A 20,047-nucleotide genomic window follows, 5' to 3' on the forward strand; every position below is an offset into this window, starting at 1 on the left:
CATCACTACATTACTTTATACTGTGAATTCTAAGCTTATTCAAAGATAAATGTGAGTAAGGAATAAAGCAATTCAAACTATAACAATCTATGAGGATCTGGAAAACAAAGTTTCAATGCATCCATCTCCATTTAATTGATTTTCTTTCTTTCACCTCTAGACGGCGCTCTCTAACGTGACGTGGCTGCTCGCATCCACTTGTCAAGGCGGATAAAATCATCTGGGAGACCATTTCCGGTTGTGTAAAGCGTTGCAGAGTTTCAAAATATTTTTTCAAACTCCAAATATCCTCATCAATTGAAATAGACGAAACACTGGTTCACATAAATATGTATTAATCAGACCAAAGGAGACTAGAAACATGTGTTATCATCCCACACTATATATATATATATATCAAAAAACAAGAAAATGTGTCACAACCATAAACAGTAAACATACTAAACACATTCTATGATCACAAAATAGAAAGAAAACCACAGAAATACTAATACAACTGATAATATACTCGTACATATGAAGAAAATGTGTTCAAGGCTCTGTTCGTCTCTAAGAATATAATTATTATATAATGATGTGATGAAATTCATTTGTTCTCAGCCTATAGTCATATGTAGAAAGAAAGTATAGTCTCAAGTAAACCATTTTATTATCTGTTTAGTGTCATGTACTGATAAAAAAACAGGGAATAGTCAAATTATCCAGAACAAGTGAGTAAGTAAACTATGAGTTGATATTTGTTTAAGGACGTGCCTTTAATTTGAAGGTCCTGAACCAGAAGTAGCTGTGATGCTAACAGCTAGCATCACGCAGAGCTCCTCTCCTCCGTGGCATCTCTTCGTCTCCCCGAATCCCACTGATGTGCGACTTCCTCCCGGCGGCTGAACCGGAGGATGTCCGGGCCTGTTTCGCGTTAACGTTAAGACAAAGATCCAGGAAACATCCGCATTTGTAAGGTCCGTAAGCTTCCTGAAGGTTGTCAGGGCGGAAATGCTCCAGATGTCTTATTTGACAGATGTTGCTAGCTAGCTTAGCTCAGCCCGCTATCCTCCTGTCTGTGCAGCACTCGGTGTTAGCTCGGTTACCTTTGCTGTGTCTGAACGAAGATGACAAGCTGCTATATTTACTCTTCGTGTCGTTTGAGGCGTATTTAGCTTGTAATTATCTGTATCAGCCGGAGGCGGAGGACACAGGTGCTTCATGTTGGCCTTTGTATCAGGTTTTATAAACCGGAAATATCTCAAATCCTCCACAGTGTCTTGACTCCGAGTGACAGTGGTGCGGGTTTATTGTGGGAGGAAGAGCAGCTCCTTCATTTGTCTGGTCCGAGTCGTTGATTTTCCTTCTTTCAAGAGGGATTTGAAAAACTAAGGGACAAAGGTCAGTGAGCCCAGCCGAGGGGAGGCGGTCACCGCTGGATCCCCGGGGCCCCTTCAAGCCTCCAGGTGTATATCACCTGGCTGTGCTGTGTATGAACTGGAGCCACTACAGAGCAGTAAAGACGAGGCCCTTCATCACCTCATGCTGTTGTCCTGTTCCTAGAGAGGTTTAAAGGTTCAGAGTGTAGAATCTAGTGACATCTAGTGGTGAGGTTTTGTGTTGCAGCTGAATACCCCTCACCTCACCACCCCCTTCCAAACATAAAGGAAAACCTGTGGTAGCCTTCAGTTGACATAAAACTCATAAGATGTTTAGTTTGTCCAGTCTAGGCAACTGTAAAAAAGCATGGCCTTAATATTAGTACAGGCCTCAAAGAGCCAGTGATATCCAGGCGACTCCCATCCCAACATGACTATCAGGAAGAAGTCGGATGAGTTTAGTCTATGCTGACTTACCTGAAAAACAGGTCTGTAAGGCTAAAGGTGTGAAGTGGAAGATATAATGGCTAGACAAAGGGACAGCCAGTTTATTGTTTTCCTCAGATGATTCATCAGTAGTGCACTTTGCATGCATTTCCTGTCCTGACAGTAGTGATTGCTAAAGAGCAGGGTGTGCAGTGTTTACGACCCCACAGAGGAGCCCTGCAGGCAGCCGCTCCCACAGAGGGGAGAGGTGAAGGGCTGAGGGCTGTGACACAGGGAACGAGTCCGGTGGCTCTATGACACTGTTGGATGTTTGAAAGTAGACTATTTGAAATGCAAACACTAAACATACAGTTGATGATAAGAATGCAAATATTTATGAAGACTAAGGGCATTTACCTCTTTAAAACGAGGGCACAGTCCTGTGTCTGATCCCTGCAGGCTGCGCATTTAACTTCGTAGCTGTGAGACCTCGTGTTGACCGGGCGTTTGCCGTTAGTGTGGTCCAGTAGAGTTAGAAACATCTCAAAGATGATTGGGGGAAAAAGTGTCATAGCAACATAATTTTCCAACAATCTTTGAAAATCAGTTTTCGTTTTGTCATTATTGGGTTATAAGTGAGGCAAATTAAAATATTTTAGATGTTAGCATCGGGCTGAATACATTCAGAATGATATGTATAAGCCTGGCCTCTCAGTTTGGCTTTAATTATATTTGTACTAAGTAATAGAGCTCGACTGATTTATCGGTCAGCTGATAAAATTGGCTAATATGATTCTCTCACAGACGTGTTGGTATCAGTGTTAGTGTTTGCCGATATGTGCTGATATGAAAACTTTTATTTTCCAGAATAAACAGTGCAGATAATATATAAGTAAGATATATTTATGTTCACATATAATGAAGATGTATATATTTGGTTGTATTTGTTTTTTTATTTAGTTTATGTTTTTGGTTAAACTGCAAAATTTTAAGCCTCAATTACAAGGGTTTGAAAATTACATTTTAGGAATCATTTAGGAAACATTTTTTTATCGGTATTTTTAAAGTTACTGTTTTTTTCCACTTGCACTTATCCTTCAACAAACTATCTTGTCATCTGCATATTCTACTTTAGCCCCCGTCAACTGAACACAAGGTGGAATGAGGATGTTTGCTGTGGACTGAAATCCATCCCGAGAAACAAAATGAAGCAGAAGCTGCTTCGTGGTTTCCTTTCGGAAATTTCCATCCGAATAGCGTTGTTAGTGGTGTTCCTGTAAGTATGTCCTTATTTGAAACACTTGAAACATATATGCATTTATCTGTAACATTGCTTTATTGATCTGTTTTCTGAATGTAACATATGTTACCGTTAGTGTGACGGAGCAGCTTCCTCCTTTCTTCCGTGAGATCCAGGCCGAGGAGATGTGGTTGTATAAATTCCATCGTGTGGAGAATGACCACGTTCCCACCTCGCTAATGTTTGTAAGTAATAAATTTTACGTGTTTTTGAGTGAAACTTGGACTAATAAATCCCACAGTTTAGTTTTTTTTTTATATGACAAAGAAATGTACTGAAGTGAAAAGACAGTTTACTGTCCAGGATGAGGTTGATAATATTATGGGATTGCAATGCTGAATCAGTGGAGCAACTTTTAGATTTTTTCAACGGTTTCTATGTTTTTTGTCTGGATCAGAGTGTTGCAGTTTTCACGCCACTGATTGTCATCGTGGTTTTCACCTTCATGAGGAAGTCGGAGCGAGGAGATCTGAAAGAAGCCTCCCTGGGTACGAAACCGACAGCTGCTAATGAGTTTCTTTTAAATATTTAAATATGTCAACTGTTTTTTTTAAGTTGACATGTCTTTGTTTTTAATGATTCACTTCTGTCTCTCCCTGTCATCCAGCTGTGACTCTGACTCTGGTGCTGAATGGAGTTTTCACCAACGTCATCAAACTGGTTGTTGGCAGGTAAACGCTGCACCCAACGTAGCAGTGCATAAATATTACCCATGTTACAGTGGATTAAAGCCTTCATGCTCCCTCTGTCTATGTCCTCAGGCCGCGACCGGATTTCTTCTACCGCTGTTTCCCAGATGGTCAGATGAACCTGGAGCTGCACTGCACCGGTGACCCAGATACGGTCATAGAGGGCAGGAAGAGCTTCCCCAGCGGGCATTCCTCCTGTAAGAGAGGCTCCAATGTGCAATTATGTCTCTGTAGCTGGTACATTATCATCTGCAGGCAGAAAGGAGAGCAAGTGAATGTAAAAGTAGGGCAGGGAGAATATCCTATGTTACGAATGTGTGTATATGAATGTATTTTGGCCTCTAGGCTTTTATTTTATTATATGAGAAAGCAAGTCTCTCCACCTCTAATCCCTGCTCCTTCTCTTTGTTGTTCTCTCCTTTTGTTTTTGTTCTCTTCATCCACCCTTGTGTTCTTTTCTCTCTGCTCTCAGTTGCCTTCGCAGGTTTGGGTTTCACAGCGTTCTACATCGCAGGAAAGCTGCGCTGCTTCAACGTGGTGGGCCAAGGCAGAGCGTGGCGGCTGTGTGCCTTCCTCGCCCCTTTGCTCATCGCGACTGTGATCGCCCTCTCCAGAACCTGCGACTACAAACACCACTGGCAAGGTCAGAGTCCCAGTACACGTTTAGATTTGCATTACATTTGTGGCCAACAGCAGAAGCTGGTTTAGAGGGATTTCAGTGACAGGTTCAACACAACTGATTTGAGTAGTCTGTTAACCACACTGGATTTCCAGACAGTGTATAAAAAGATGAACGACACCAAAAGTGAAGCCAAAACATTTGAATCACCTCCTGGTAGGTGGCTGCAGTAAAGCTCTCCTCAATATTACATTCCTGCATGTAGTTTCAGAACCACAGTTTCAGAACCACATTTCTAGGACCCTAAGTTTTTGTGTCTGTCACACGTCAGCCATTTTACCAAACCCAGCTCAGATTAAACAACAGCCACTTCTGAATGATGAAACTGTGGAATCAAACTCCTCATAATCGTTTCTCTTCTCTTCTCTTCTCTTCTCTTCTCTTCTCTTCTCTCTCATTGCAGATGTGTTAGTCGGTTCTCTGCTTGGTCTCGTCTTCGCCTGGCTGTGTTACCGGCAGCACTACCCTCCACTTCAGGACCCCGACTGCCACAGACCTCTGCGTCACAGAGAGATGGTTCCCGCTGCACAGGAGCGCAAGCTGGCCAACTCCAACTACATCCTGCCCATGTAGAGCAGCTGTAACCGGAGAATACTCTTTGCAGGTGTAATCTATACTAGGTTACATGGTAATCTTTCCTACTCTGGTTTTACACCCTTCAGGCCAGGCAGTAAATCAGTATTTATTGTTAGTCGTCGATCATTGTAAATGTATGGTGGCAATTTTCTTTTTGTAAGGTGACACACAGTATGTTTTCCAAACTGAATTTCCAAACTAATTTCTCTCGGGTGTTTTCTGAGACACATGAGTTGCGGAAAATAACAACAAATTTTTAACAGTCGCATGTGATGGACATGAACTATGCGGACAGCCTGGGAGTGTGTGTTTCCAAACCCTATAATGATGTCAATACCTTCTGGATGTTTTACTGGAGGTCTTCTGATTGTCATGACATCGTTCTCAATATGGCTCAGCCCCCCCCACACACACACACACCCTGTGTATTGTGCCTATGGATGACATGACTTTAAATACTCCGAACAGTTGAGCAAGTCAACGAAACAACCACTGCACTAATCGTCCACTGCCCATCAAACTCTGGCTCAGCTGCTGTGACACAGTTTCTCCTGTAGGGCCACTATTTTGAGATTCTTTTGTAAACTTGCAACTTTCTAACCAAGCAGGGTTGAGGTTAAAGGGAAACGCCTGTAAATATATCTTATAATTTTATTTCTCTGCATGGCAGTTCATTCTTGACCTCTCGCAACAATATACGATGAGTGTAATGGAAGTTCAAAAATCCTGTTTTCAACAGCGGCTCCTGGTGTCATCACGTGACCTAAATGCGAAACAGCTCCGCAAGACACTGAACAAGAGTCGAGAGTCATGAGCAGATGATATAATTTCTCTCTAAGCACCAGAGCAGCCGCAGCATTGGTTGACATTGACCATGAGTCAGTGTATGGCAGGAGAAAGGTGAAGGATGTTGCCAGAGACCAAAACAGAGTTTATGGACATCTGCCCTCATCGAGAGCCAGGCTTGTCTCCTGAGCGGCTCCATTCGAACATTTAATGTCACATGACGACACAAGAGAGTGAGATGTGATGAAAAGCTGCAAAATAAGTGGAACTAAAGGGGGAAGAGAAAATGTTGATGTGGGATGTTCATATCTGGGAGGGATGGGTGACATGGATAAATATCATAAAAAATCATGGCACATGTGACTTTATATCTTGATATATTGCAGTGATATTTTATCTTTTGAAAGATTATGACAGGAAGGTCTTTGTTGATCCAGAAAGTTATACATGACATTATATGTCAATAATGAACTACAATCGGAGCTATGAAGGAATAAAGATTGCAGTATTCTGTTTTTCTTACTGTCAACAAATTCCCTTGATTTGACCCAAACCAACAATGTGTATCCGTCTCAAAATACTTTCTGTGGCACTTTGCCTCAAACACATTCACTCCTACTGACAATGTAAAAAACAATCATGAAATTTAAGAATAATATTTTCAAATAAGCTCTGTGCCACAGAAGAATCAGCTACATAGACAGATGTAGTATTTATTAGCTTTATTGACTATAAGAAAATGTAGCATATGCTAAAAGTGGGATTTTTTTTTATCACAAGATATATTGTCACATCACCCACCCTGATCTGACATTAACCACATCAGCTGTATTTAAAGGCAAAAATAACTTCCCTGCACCTTTGGCCTCAGCAGTTTTTTTTTCTACTGCCGCCTTCTCTGTGCTTTAAATCTCTCTGTCATCCTTTGGTACATTTGAATGTTTCCACTCACAGATTTTGGTGTTCACATTTGGAAAAGGCTTCATGAGCCCAATCCTTAGTAAAACATCCCAGTGTAGCAGTGCCACTCGACTCTTCTTAGTATTTTAATGATTGTATGACAATTGATCATTTCCTTGTTCTAACTGCACATCACATCTGCTGATATCAATGTTCATATGACCCTAAAGCACCTATGAGACAAATGTGTTGCTGCCTCAGTGGATCTCAGGGGGACTGTAGGTCTGCTGCTTGTCACTGCACACTCCTCTGGCTCCTCTGCCAACAGAGCTAACGTGAGGAAGATGAAGGTGCACAGGGGTTGGGTTTTTTGTCATCACAGTGGAACCTGATCCTTGTGATGAACCTGAGTGGGGTCGGACTCTAACCTCTCCAGGTGATGGTGCTAGCCTCCCAGTTCTGTTGCTGGTCAGGTTTCCTATCCCATCAATAGTTTCGCTGGCACATTAAGATTTGGTAATTTTTTTAATTTTCCTCTGTTCAATTTCATCAACTTTCATTCCAGTCATTCCAGTCAATTGTATTTGGATTTTTACTTATTTGTGATTTTCTGTTATTTTCTTTAATTATGTGAAATTGTTGCTTTCACGTAGAGACGACGCACATTTTTACTTTGATGTGTTTATGCAGATTGAAACATGAGAGCCGACCAAACCTCCGTGTTTATTGTTTGTTTGTGAAAACAGCCAACGTGTTGCAGGGTCAAAGCACCTTCCGTTCATTGCTGTGAATCCGGCTTCAAGTGGCTGGATCACAGCGGTTTCAGACCAAACTCGGCAGAAAAAGAAAATCATGAATTTGTGCCTTTGTTTAATACATTGCTTTACGACTCTGTCCATGAATGAACTGTAAACTGCATGTTTCAGTGTCTGATCTCTGTTATTTATAGTTTGCTTTAAATTTTTACTTTTTATTGTTTTACAGTTTTTAGGATTTACTTGTAAAGATTTGGTTTGCTGCCTCCCTTTACCTCAGAAAATAACACATGTAATTTATTTCCATACATTCAACTGTTTTTGTGAAGATATCTGTGTGCGAAGTGAACAATTTACAACTGATGGAAGAGGACGAAAAAAAACCTTTTTACAGACATTTGAGAGAAATGATATCTTACCTTACTGGGTCTTTCTCACAGGTATTTATGAGATGATGTACAGGTCTATTTGTATTTTATTTTGGGGCATGTGGGAGTTTACTTGAAGTTTGAATATTCGTTTCTTTACCTTAAATGTGATAATGTAAGTAGGAACCATATTTGTTGTGGGCACACAAGATTCTGAAGGACCTTTCAGGTGTAAAAAAAAAAAAGAAGGAAATTGCATTTTCCTGCATGTTTCACAGCTACATATAAACATTTTCCTCATTATTTCCTTTTAAATCTCTACATCTCCATTCAAGTCCATTAACTTATGTAATCATCAGTACACATATACTCTATCAGGTTGTTGATCGGGTGTGGTCTTCAGATCTACTGTCATGAGGGATTATGTGAAAACCTGCCAGTTTGCATCATTGATGTCATGCCCATCCTAATTTGCCTTGGCTTCTAGGACCATTTTGATCCTGATTGTACATGTGACGCTTTAAATGGATCTTTTAATGGCACAAAATTATGTTTCTAAATTACCCTGCACCACAAAATGTCCTCTGGTTCTTTTCTGTTAATAGCGGGCACCTGTTTATAGAATATGCATTTTAGAGGATACATTGAAAAGTGATCAATAAATGATACATTAACAAAAATGTTTATCGTTAAGGTCTGAGTTTGGTTTGCAGCAATACAAGTGTGTTGCTTTTCAAATGTATTTTCTATTTCAAAGCTGCAATAATCACATTTATGATGTACTTCTTATTGTTTTAGTAACAAGGCTGAAATCCTTTCCTACTTTACCTTTTAAGAAGAGGGAATGTCAAACCTGAGATCCAAACATGATCCGGGTTTAACAGGAGGTGTTGACGGAATGTAAACCAAGAACTGTTCAATTCTTTCACTTATAATTTTGTAATTAACTTTATCCCTCTTTACATTAACAGGGACGTAGTTCATCGACTCAATCCTTTTCAATTTACAGTCCAAATTGACTGATTGTAGAATTTGTCATTGATTAACAAATAATATTACTTTTATTATTGATAAACCATTCTTCTTATAATCCTACATTTCATTTTCTTTACTTAAAAGCTGTGGCATTCACAAATGTTGGCTCTGTAAAAATATTATCACAATCTGGCTTATAACATGCACCACATTGGATTTATTTGTAACTATGTGGCCACTTTTCCATGTTGTGAAAAAATCTAAAAACAATCCCACATTTCCACACACACAACTCAAGTGGATCAAAGTAACATTAAAGCTCATTCATTTATCTTTGCATTGTTCGTGGGATCATATTAAAACCTTTAATTTACTGTTTCATTCATTTAAAATCTCTGTTGTAGCTTCTGTTTCTAATTATCCACATTACCACGTTTTAATCTCACAGGAATCAGTAGAAACCGAACTCGCGTGTTGACGTGATTGCATCGTGGCTGCTTTCTCTTTCCGTAGCGCCACTTTGTAACTCGACGTGATGACGTCGCGTGAAACGTCCGACGTAGGGCACTTTTTCCTCCACACCGATTGGTCCGATGTGACGCCTGCGGATTTGGCGCCACATTTCTGAAGCTGCGCTCCTGACAACAAACCGGAATCAGCCGCAGATCTGTTCGTGACAGTCGAGCGGCGTTTTTAAAAATCTGCCAACATGTTCGTCACGGACATCAGGAAGGAGTTTTATGAAGTCGTCGCCAACCAGGTGAGTTTGTTCCGAGGGTAAAGTTATGTTCGCTAAACCCGAGAGGAACCATGGCGGAGTGACGGGGAAGTTTGAACTCACAACCCGGAGCCGCCGCTTCTCGGTTTCCTGCTCCTCTTCCTGCTCCTCTTCCTGTTGGGAAGGAGTCAGACATCGTAGTTAAAGCTTTGGATCATCCAGGAACAACACAGGAAGTTATTATGTTTATATTAAATCATCAAATACAGAAAGAAACACCGAGACAACATCAGACCCGAGACAAACACCAGGACTTGTTACACCTGCACCCGAACAGCCTTCAACACGAAATGAACATTTACTTGTGAATGCAATAAAAATAGTACATTTTATTTGTACAGCAACTTTCATACATAAAATGCAGCTTAAAGTGCTTTACAATAAAATCAAAGATAGATCATCACGTTAGCAATAAAGCAGAGACTTAGGATAAAAACATGAAACTAGCAAAAGGTACAAAAATAAGTAATCATGGTGTTTAAAAAAACACATCAAGTTAATTCAAAGCAAGATCATAGAAATAGGTCTTGAGTTGTTTCTTAAAACTATCAACACAAGTAGCTTGTCTGATGTTTAGTGGGAGTTTGGTCCAAAACTTTGGTGCAAAGCAAGAGAAAGTTCCCCAAACTTTTAATAGTTCATTTTTGGGATGTTTGCAAGAAGACCTCAGGGAACGGTTAGAAAAACATCCTCAGATAAACAACCAGAAATGAGTGAGGGTGCTGTACCATTAAGAGACTTAAAATCAATCCTCAGTGATACTGGAAGCCAGTGGAAAGACGCTCAAACCAGAATAATGTGATCTCTTTTCCTGTTTCTGGACCTGGTCTGATGTGGTCTAGATCTGCTAAAGGATTTGACATCAGCTACAAAGGAGAGTGTGTGGTTTGTCTGGGATGACGATGATTTTTTCTTTTAACTAGACCTAGTTAGATGTGATTTAGATCCATTTAAAAACTCTAAAATCAGCATTTCTTAAAAAGGTTTGTACATTTTCGAGTTTGGGACAGTGTCAGTCTAACAGTATGTATTTTATAAGGTAACTAAAAACTACTTTGCTTTCAGAGAGTCGCCCTCCTGGTGGCATCAGACATCGACGCGCTCTGTGCCTGTAAGATACTACAGGTAGGATAACACACTCAGCCGTCAACCAACATGAGCTCCTGTTTGAGTTAAGACCTAAAGGGAATTTTATTTTGTGGAGGAAGCTCAAAGGATCGCACAGTCACTGAAGTGTTTGTATTTAAATGGGGCTCAGGAGTCTATAACATCTGTTGAAGCATGTTAGCTGAGAGCACGGTGATTATGTGATGATGATCAGCACATTTTACTGGGATGATGTAAAAGATGCAAAATTAGCATTTATAAATAAACATCTCAAGAGATCTAATAAATGAAGGCTGATAAAATGTTTATCGTGAGATTGAACGTTAATTAGAGGCTTCTTCAGTGGCTTAAGATTCAATGTTCTTGTGTCCTAATTTGTCAGTGAGGGGATAATGATTAATTTGTCAATTAAAATATGATCTGTCTCTTTACCAGGCGCTGTTCCACTGTGACCAGGTCCAGTACACACTGGTGCCTGTCACAGGCTGGCAGGACCTCGGCACTGCCTTCCTTGAACACAAAGAGCAGGTACGGTCAGATCCCACCTCAGCTTACACATGAATATATGACAGAAGCGTAAATACATTTCCTCACTGCCTCGCTGAGCTAAATTTATTTAACTGTGTCTTGTTCTAGTTCCGATACTTTGTTCTCATCAACTGTGGGGCGAATGTCGACCTCCTCGAGATGCTGCAGCCAGACGACGACTCCATCTTCTTCATCTGTGACACTCACAGGCCGGTGGATGTGGTCAATGTCTACAATGACTCGCAGGTGATTGATAATGAAGGAAGAAAATTTGTACAAAACGTAAAGAATTTCACTTTTGAATCGGCTGCATCCGTTGATTTTATTAGTTTGCATCTTTGTAAAGTTCTTTAACCTGTTTTAAGTTTATGAGCAACACCAAAATATTTAACTGCTGGAATTTACCCTTGAATAAAGTCCTGTCATGTCATCCGCAGATAAAGCTCCTGATCAAACAGGACGATGACCTTGGTGTGCCCACGTACGATGATATTTTCAGAGATGAAGACGAAGAAGGAGGCGACTCTGGAAATGAGAGTGACGAAGGCTCGGAGCCGTCTGGCAAACGGAGGAGATACGATGAGGTGCGTGTTGAACAGAATCCGTGAACTCGACTGAAATGAATCAGAGCTGTGAGGACTTGAGTGAAGTGGTTTTTATTAATGTCTGTGATAATGTCGCTGCAGGGCGCGGTGGAGAGGAGGATTGAAAGGCAGCGAGCGAAGAGGGAGTGGGAAGGACGGAGGTGAAGTGTTTTCAAGGAGATGTGGAGACTTTGTCACATTGCAATTCTTGACTAATATTAATGTTTCACTCATTTCTCAGGAGGGAGATCTTGTTTGACTATGAGCAGTATGAATATCATGGGACCTCTGTGAGTAGACAGTTTTTAAAATTAAGAAAAATCCTTTTGATTATTTTGAAATGAATTGACTTCCATTCCTTGTTGCTATTCTTTAACACAAATATTTTCATCTGTGTCTTTTGGTCAGGCTGCAATGATGTTTTTTGAGCTCGCGTGGGTGTTGACTAAAGACACCAAGGACATGCTCTGGTAAGATGTCTAATAAAAATACAAATAAGTACATTTTTAAATACCACGAACAAGAAGGAAATGCTCAGTGCGATGTTCAGACTTTGAGACGGAGGTTCTTCTTTCTGCAGGTGGGCCATCATTGGGCTGACAGACCAGTGGGTTCATGATAAAATCACACAGTAAGAATTTCTTCAGTATTTCAAATCCTAATTTGCAAAAACTTGAATAGATTTTCTTAGAATTTGACAATGGAACTTCTGCTGTAGAGAATTCATTGATATGTTTTATTTTTTTAGAAGTTTGCATCAGTTTTTCTTTACCTGCACTGAATTAATCTTGTCTTGTTACTTTAAGTATGAAGTACGTAACAGACATCGCCACAATGCAGCGACATGTCTCCCGACATAACCACCGAAATGAGGATGAAGAGAACTCGCTGTCCATTGACTGTATGAGGATTTCCTTTGAATACGAGTATCCTTAATTAGTTTGATAAGCCATCACTATTAGATCTACAGCCCATCTCTTTCCCTGCAGTGTAATCGCTACAGAAACACATTATGCATGTTTAGTTTTGTCTCTTTGCGTTCTCCTTGACCTGCTGCCTCAGCCTGCGTCTCACCCTCTATCAGCACTGGTCTCTGTATGAGAGCATTTGTAATTCATGTTACACGTCGTGCAGCTTCAAGCTTTGGACGTTAAATGGACAAAAGAAACTCCAGGAGTTCTTAGCCGACATGGGGTAAGTGCCAGGAAGTCAGTGCTCTGTGGGAGAGTTGACTTCTTCTACGTGCTAAAACTTGTTGATGTTGCTCGTAACAGGCTGCCCCTGAAACAAGTGCGGCAGAAATTCCATTCCATGGACATGACAATCAAAGAGAACCTGAGGGAAGTCATTGAGGAGTCGTCTAATAAATATGGGTATGTATCTAGGAAAAATCTGCAGAAATACATGCCGTCATTCAGTTTCCTTTATCGGTGTCACACAAATGAAAACCTGAAATGATGGTGTTGTTTCCTCCTCTTCTTCAGTATGAAAGATATCCGTATCCAGACGTTTGGTGTCCACTTTGGCTTTAAGAACCGTTTCCTGGCCAGTGACATGGTACACGCCTGTGCTGCCTTGCTGGAGAGCACAGAGAAAGACGACAGCGACAACTTCATCACTGCTCTCGACTCCCTCTCCAGGTGCGTAGAAGAAACTAAAGTTCTGGTTTGTTTGCAAGTTATTAGAGACGTTCAATCTGTGGTCGTCAATAAAATAAACTTTTCCTGGATCACTCTGAGAAACACATCCACAGATGATCGAATTAGTAAATTTCACAATTAAATAAAACAAAATTCAAACTCTACAATATTAAAAATAAATTCTCACAATCTATGTCTATTAAAGATTACTTACTACTTAAAGATTATGGACAGAACACATGTTCATACATAAACTAAACAACGGAGCCAGTAGACAAGTTTGTGCGAATGCGGCAGTGCAGTGTTTGCAGAGCTACATTTTCAAAACGTACGAGTTTCTCAGATGAACGACAGAAGCAGATGATTTGCCTCTGGTCATCTTTGTTTTTCTCTGTACAGCGTAGAGCTTAATTTGATTTTGTTTAGTCTGACAGATTGAGACAGATGTTTTATTTGAATCATCTTGGACAATGCGACTTGCAGTAAACACGTTTTTAGTTTTAGGCCACTGCCTAAAATCTAAATGCTTAGCTGTGTTTTAAAGTCTGAGGTTTTTTCTAGTTATATGTATCAGGTGTTTTTCTCTGTGCAGAAGTAACATTGATCGTCTACATGCTGGTATTGTCCTGGCGAAGAAGAAGCTGATAGCCATCCAGCAGACTGTCGCCAGCTGCATCTGCACCAACCTCATCCTGTCACAGGGGCCCTTCCTCTACTGCTACCTCATGGAGGTACGAGTGTCCGTTTGACTGTTTCTCTCTGTGTGTTGGCAGCTCATCCTTCTAAGGTTAATCTTCTGCTCCTTCATCTCTAGGGAACTCCTGATGTGAAGCTCTTTTCTAAACCCGCGGCCCTGACTCTGCTCTGCAAATACCTCCTGAAGGCTTTCGTTCATTCAGTGAGTTCCCGACTGCTCTTTGACTGTGACTGTGAATAACGGTGTCATCGCTGTCTGTTCACTCCTTCACTCATTCTGTGTTTAGACGAGGAATAAACGCTGCAAACTGCTCCCGCTCATCATGGCGGCTCCCAAAGATGTTGAGAAGGGAACTGTGATTGTTGTGGGAATCCCACCGGAGTCTGAGACATCCGACAAAAAGAAGTAAGACCTGAAACATGAGGAGCTGTGATGAAAACACACCTTTCATAACACAAACAAACAACATTAATGAAGTTCAGAAAAATAATATTTGAGCTCTTGAGTTAAATATTTCATATCTGATTCCATTTTTTGGTATTCACTTTTTTTCTGCATTACTTTCTGTTGTAGTTGTAATCCAATTTTCAGACTAGTTAAACATATCCCTTACAATTGATGCAAATTGACCAAAACCCACAAACCCAGATATTCAGTTTACTATCTCAGAGAAAAAAGAATAACCAAAGACCTTTTCTATTTGAGAACGTAGAACCCCTAAATATTTTCCATTTTGCTAATAAAGTTACTGAAACAATTGGTAAACAATCAAAATTAATGTTCTTTAATTTATTAATGGGTTATTTCCCATTTCCTCGTTGTTTTCTCTTGTCTCTATAAGTTTCTTCGGCCGAGCATTCGAGAAAGCTGCAGAGAGCACCAGCTCCCGAACTCTTCACGACCATTTCGACACGTCAAGTAAGTTCAAATAGTTAACTATGAAATTATCTGTTGACTGATTAACTGAAAAATCATTGCTGCTCCCAGTTATTCATCTGTTTATAATGAGAAAGTGTGAGTTTCATAAAAACAAATTTGGATTATTTAACTGTTTCATATATGCAAAATTTCTTGCAGGTGTCCAGGTTACATTATCTATACTATGAATTATGTTTTATGTACAGCAGGGGAGCACAGACATAAATGTAAATAAATTCCATGTGGTATTAAGTGAGTCTTAAAAGGCCGGCGGTTCGATCCCAGTCTTCTCCATCTGCATGCTGAAGTGTCCTTGGGCAAGATACTGAACCCTGAATTGCCCCTCATAGGAAAAAGTGCTGCCCATAGATGCACTGTATGAATGTGTGTTTGTCAATGTCAATAAACTGTACGGTGAAGTGCTTTGAGTGGTCATCAAGAAAAGCTGCTATATAAATACAGAGCAGACTACATGTCAGTCTCTTCTGTGGACTCTAGGGGGCAGCCTTGTATTTCTGCCATTTACAGTCCAGCTTTGACTCATCCAGACTTGTGCAGCGGTCAGGTGTGTGACTGAGGTCCAGACGTCATGAAATAGATATGACACTCATCATGTTTCATGTGTAGAATAATATTTGTGCATTAGTTCTACACAAATGTCAGCGAGCAGTGAGAAGCTCTGGATATTAAGAAACATGATGTTTGCCTTTTTTCAGATTGTTGGGGGAAATCTCCCAAATGAAAATGTGTTGCTGGGAAATGAGAGTTCTCTCATCTTATGAATGTTCTCACCTCTTCCTTGTGTTTGTCCCTCCACAGTAATTGAACTGAAGACAGAGGACAGAAGCAAGTTCCTGGATTCACTCATCACCCTCTTGTCATGAGAAACGTCAGCACTCAAAGGAACCGTGTGCACGAGTCCAGGTTCTGAACTTCAGACGTGCACAGTGTCAACAACACAAGAACTTTTATCTGTTGTCTTGTTTTTAAAGGTTTTAACCTGTTTGTGTGTAAATTGTACAGTTTCCTTTTTATGTGTTAGAGATTTTATTTTTGTGCTTTTAATGTTTTATTCATGTCTGTACATGTAATTCTCACCACATTACATTTTAAACATGTTTAATAAATCATATTCAATGACCTAAATGTGTTGATTTCACAAATATCTTGACTTTTTTTTTATTATTTGAAATGTGGGATCTCATCTTATTTATCTTTTAACTTCTTAAGTGTTTCCTAGAAAAGAAGCACATACAGGTTGATTGTAATTGTTCATTATTGACTTCGAAACGACGTAAAGTGCTTGATTTAATTTCAAGGTAATATGTAAACCTCGATCTTGGAAATACTGGGATTTGAAGACATGTAAAACTGTTATTTGTTTGTACTTTTACTTCTTAGATTTCTCAAATGAGAAAATCCCTGTTGTGCTTCACTTCAGCAGGACTTTGCCTGTTGCCACAAAAGTTTAAGGACGGATCTTTACACAAAATCGAAAGACAGAAAACCATAGTCATAGCGCTATGGATAAATGTGAGTGAGAGCTGTTAAAGGAAATTAGTTTTGAGCATTGTAATCATACTAATTCAATAGACACAGAGTGAAAGATTTCTCTTGGAAAAACTAAATGACACAAGTTTTTATTTTCACTTCATCTCTCTCAGCCCCAGTGACGCATGTGGAGCAGCAGCACTGTAACCTGACGTGGACAGAGAGGCTACAGAGACCTTCACTGAATCAGTTTGCAGAAAGGAAGTTGAAACTTTCTCTTGTGCCATAAAACAAAGCTCTGGCAGCGTGTTCGCTGTTTGGCAACAGTCCCCGAGAGGGATCCGAACTGATTACTCTTTTCATCCTCATCCAATCTATTGTTTTGCTAACGCACAACTTGGTCTTCAGAACAGAAAACGAAATGGCTCTTACTGTATTTGTGAGTTACAGTAAAAGTATTTGGGTTTATTCAACTGAACATCATCTCCTGAGGAGCTCTGATTGCTCATGTGGGACAAAGGTGAGGGCTGTGACCCTAGCCCACATCGGAAAATCTAGGCCAGGCCTCCTGGTGTTGATCTGCTGCCCGGGTCCAGAAGGGTGAGTGGAGGGTGGGGGCTGAGCTGCTCTCTGAGGGGTGATCAAGATCCTTATCGCTCCTGGATCAGGATGAGATCATGACCTTCAGAGTGAAGGGTGTTTGTTTGGGTCTTTTTTTCTTTTACAGGAAAGTGTTGAAAACGTGACCTGATCTGCATCGAGCTGCAGCAGGGGATAGAATTCTCCTCCTCTTCCTCCATTCCGCTCCTTTCCTCTTCCAGCTCTTTCTTTTGCTCGTCGAGTTGTTTCTTGTTCTCATTGAGTTCCTTCTCCTCCTCCTCCTCCTCCATTCCTCTCCTTTCCTCTTCCACTTGTTTTCAGGGGTTTTCCTCTTTCTTCTACAGCTCACTTGTGGCCTGCGTGAGCCTCTCGGACAGATCCTCCTCCTGCTGCTTCTCTGGGCTCAAGATCTCTGCGTCCCTCGGTCGGAGCTGCTCCATCAACTCGCCTGCGTTCTGCTGGTTGATGGAACCACACTGCTCCTCACTGAGTTGGACACTGGTCTCAAGGTGGGAGACCTCCATCCCATTTCTTGAGATGGTCTCATTCGCATAATCAGAACTGGACTGCTTCTCCCTGGTCACCAGAAACTGTTCAGGGCCATTTATCCTCTCAATCTTCAGCTGATTGATTTTCTGTTCGTTGGTGATCAACAGGTGGAGCTTCTGGTTCATCACAATTTGGAGAAGCCTGATTTAAATTGCTTCCTTTTGGGTCGGTTGTCTCTCCTGTGCTTGTTGCTGTGAGATGAAGATACCTTGTTGAAGATAGTTGATCGATAAAGATCTCTGTTGTAGATTGCAGCAGAGTGATACTTCACGATATGTCTGATTAAACCAAAGGTAATGCTCGGAGCGACTGAATACTGAACAAAAAGCTCTGTTATTCCCTTTAATCTCTTTCTGTCCTCGTGTTTTTTGGAAGTTTTAATATGATTTACTTCTCATGGCAAAGTCGTTGTAATAACTGTTTTGGAGCTTTGATTGTAATTGTATAATTGTCCAGTTGTCATGAAATGGTTGCTATTAAAAATATGTTTTCTGAGCTCTTTTAAATCTTTATGGGTCGTTTTCTCTGAAGCTAAATGTGGTTTCTGGGGAGCGGGGGCGATGGTCTGGAAGGACCAAGGATAGTAACTGTAAAAAATGGAAAAATTGACACATATCATGAGACTAACAGAAACGCCACCGGAGGAAAAATAGACATTATCCAAGACTCAGAATGGCTTCATCAGAACAGAGTATGAAAAATAAATCAACCAACAGGACTCTATAAATGATGTGGACAAAAGAAAGTGCACGGCCGAAACTGAGAAACTCTCTCAACAAGTTACATTTAGTCGCTGTTAAGAAACTCTCTGAGCTTTATAGTCAAAATGGAAGAGAGGTCCAGGTGGAGGTGATGACACAGACGTCACAAAGGGCAGTGGTGAGTACTGTATTTATTATTTGTGACATACTGTCTGCAGGACAACAACATCTAAACCAGACCCAGTGGAGATGTGGCATCAGAACCTCTGAGGGTGTTGAACTCAGCAAGTTTATGTTTTTTCCGCATATGAAATCAGATTTTAACAGAAAACCTGTGAAATAAAAGATTCAAAGGTGGAAATTTGAATATTAGATCACTTGACAAAATCCTAATAGTGATGATCAAAAGTGTGACAGCTACGAAATGGACATTGGAGTGAGATTTGTGTCAAGGCTAAACTTCTGTACTCCATGTTTGAGGGAGTCTTAACAAGATGTTTTCCACAACAACACTAACACTTGTATTGTCTCTGTTGGTTGTAGTTTGACGTAGGATCCAACTGTAGCTTTCAATCAGCTGACACTCCCCTGGTCAGTGAGTGGATACAGGTGTTAGCATCGTTCTGTTTGCTACTGTTCCAGTGACAGATCAACCTGTTCAGCCCATCAATCGGCCTTCTCCCCTCAGCCATCAATCTCTTTGCTCTCCATCCCCCCTCTTGCACCTCTGGTGAAGTGGGGCCACTGCCCTTTCCAGTGCTCTGCATCTGAGGAATGTACACACACACACGCACTGAGGGGAAACATGCCCCCATGGCAGGATCATACAGCCGATGTGCAGAGCAGCATTTTTGAAATCTTTACACTCAAACAAGTCATGTTGCCTCAACACAGGCGGCTGCTGAGTGGAGTTTTGAGGGGTGTTGGTGGTGATGGAGGGCTGATACAGTATCACATGAGTTTTATGATTCAGTGTGGCAAAATCATATCTAATATGTTCTGTAGTCTTTATAAATTCGAAATACTTGAAAAGTTTTTATTTTTTATGTTTAAGGATGAATTCAAAAACTTTTCACTCACATAATCAGCCACCCAATTCAAAGTATTGGAACTGCCAGGTAAATTTAACAAGGTGCACTGAATTTCTGAGAGAGATCATTTCCAAAATCAAGTAATTTTGGCCAATATACAAAAAACGTTCGGTCATAAAATCACGTTTTGTTAGTTTTAACCACAGTACAAAAATTCAATGAGGATGGAGGAGCTAGGAATCCAACCATGACCCTCTGGTCAGTGGACGACCCGCTCTACCTCCTGAGCCACAACCGTCTGCGATCGTAAGGATGAATCGTAGGGAATTTGGAGATTCCAACTTTTCACTTGATGCCACTTTCTGTACGGATGGTGATTGTTGTTTCCCCATGAACTGACATACTGCACATTTATAAGAACATTTATCTTAAGGTTTTGAAAGCTGTTATACAATCACAGTGACGATGACAACATCCCCTCTTGAATTCAACAGTCATGTCCCTCTCTTTTTTTTTGGCTTCCCTCTTCAACTGTTTTCCCCCGACTTGCCTCTGTGTCTCTAATCATCTCGGAATCCACACAGGATTAGTTATATTGAACAGCCAGAGAC

The 20,047-nt window shown here is 40.6% G+C and overlaps 2 protein-coding genes across 3 annotated transcripts; both read left to right on the forward strand.

Annotated features, from left to right (window-relative positions):
- Positions 1-787: 787 nt before the first annotated feature.
- Positions 788-8,517, forward strand: plpp5 (phospholipid phosphatase 5). 2 transcript variants are annotated; one of them, XM_035166518.2, is made up of 8 exons: positions 788-951; positions 2,920-3,060; positions 3,161-3,269; positions 3,482-3,572; positions 3,692-3,755; positions 3,846-3,970; positions 4,246-4,416; positions 4,856-8,517. In XM_035166518.2, the coding sequence occupies exons 1-8, from the start codon at positions 860-862 to the stop codon at positions 5,023-5,025; spliced, it is 963 nt and encodes a 320-aa protein (XP_035022409.1). In that variant the 5' UTR covers positions 788-859; the 3' UTR covers positions 5,026-8,517. The 2 variants fall into 2 exon arrangements, with proteins under 2 accessions (XP_035022409.1, XP_035022410.1); XM_035166519.2 differs by having other exon boundaries at positions 813-956.
- A 913-nt stretch (positions 8,518-9,430) lies between these two features.
- Positions 9,431-16,204, forward strand: cdc45 (CDC45 cell division cycle 45 homolog (S. cerevisiae)). Its single transcript, XM_035166517.2, has 18 exons — positions 9,431-9,572; positions 10,656-10,715; positions 11,133-11,225; positions 11,334-11,471; positions 11,663-11,809; positions 11,912-11,970; positions 12,051-12,099; positions 12,218-12,279; positions 12,390-12,440; positions 12,616-12,735; positions 12,872-13,003; positions 13,084-13,182; positions 13,294-13,449; positions 14,042-14,180; positions 14,264-14,347; positions 14,433-14,551; positions 14,988-15,064; positions 15,884-16,204. The coding sequence occupies exons 1-18, from the start codon at positions 9,522-9,524 to the stop codon at positions 15,946-15,948; spliced, it is 1,701 nt and encodes a 566-aa protein (XP_035022408.2). The 5' UTR covers positions 9,431-9,521; the 3' UTR covers positions 15,949-16,204.
- Positions 16,205-20,047: the final 3,843 nt, after the last annotated feature.

Source organism: Hippoglossus stenolepis, chromosome 9 (genome assembly GCF_022539355.2).
Source record: "Hippoglossus stenolepis isolate QCI-W04-F060 chromosome 9, HSTE1.2, whole genome shotgun sequence".
In the NCBI taxonomy this organism is placed as follows: domain Eukaryota; kingdom Metazoa; phylum Chordata; class Actinopteri; order Pleuronectiformes; family Pleuronectidae; genus Hippoglossus; species Hippoglossus stenolepis.

What these genes read in the sequence shown, in the direction of transcription:
- plpp5 (XM_035166518.2), top strand. Translation starts at nt 860, where the DNA reads ATGTGCGACTTCCTCCCGGCGGCTGAACCGGAGGATGTCCGGGCCTGT. An exon ending in TCTGAAAGAAGCCTCCCTGG is followed by an intron (nt 3,573 to 3,691) that starts GTACGAAACCGA and finishes CCTGTCATCCAG; the next exon opens with CTGTGACTCTGACTCTGGTG. An exon ending in CCCCAGCGGGCATTCCTCCT is followed by an intron (nt 3,971 to 4,245) that starts GTAAGAGAGGCT and finishes CTCTGCTCTCAG; the next exon opens with TTGCCTTCGCAGGTTTGGGT.
- cdc45 (XM_035166517.2), top strand. Translation starts at nt 9,522, where the DNA reads ATGTTCGTCACGGACATCAGGAAGGAGTTTTATGAAGTCGTCGCCAAC. An exon ending in GCTCTCGACTCCCTCTCCAG is followed by an intron (nt 13,450 to 14,041) that starts GTGCGTAGAAGA and finishes TTCTCTGTGCAG; the next exon opens with AAGTAACATTGATCGTCTAC. An exon ending in CGACCATTTCGACACGTCAA is followed by an intron (nt 15,065 to 15,883) that starts GTAAGTTCAAAT and finishes GTCCCTCCACAG; the next exon opens with TAATTGAACTGAAGACAGAG.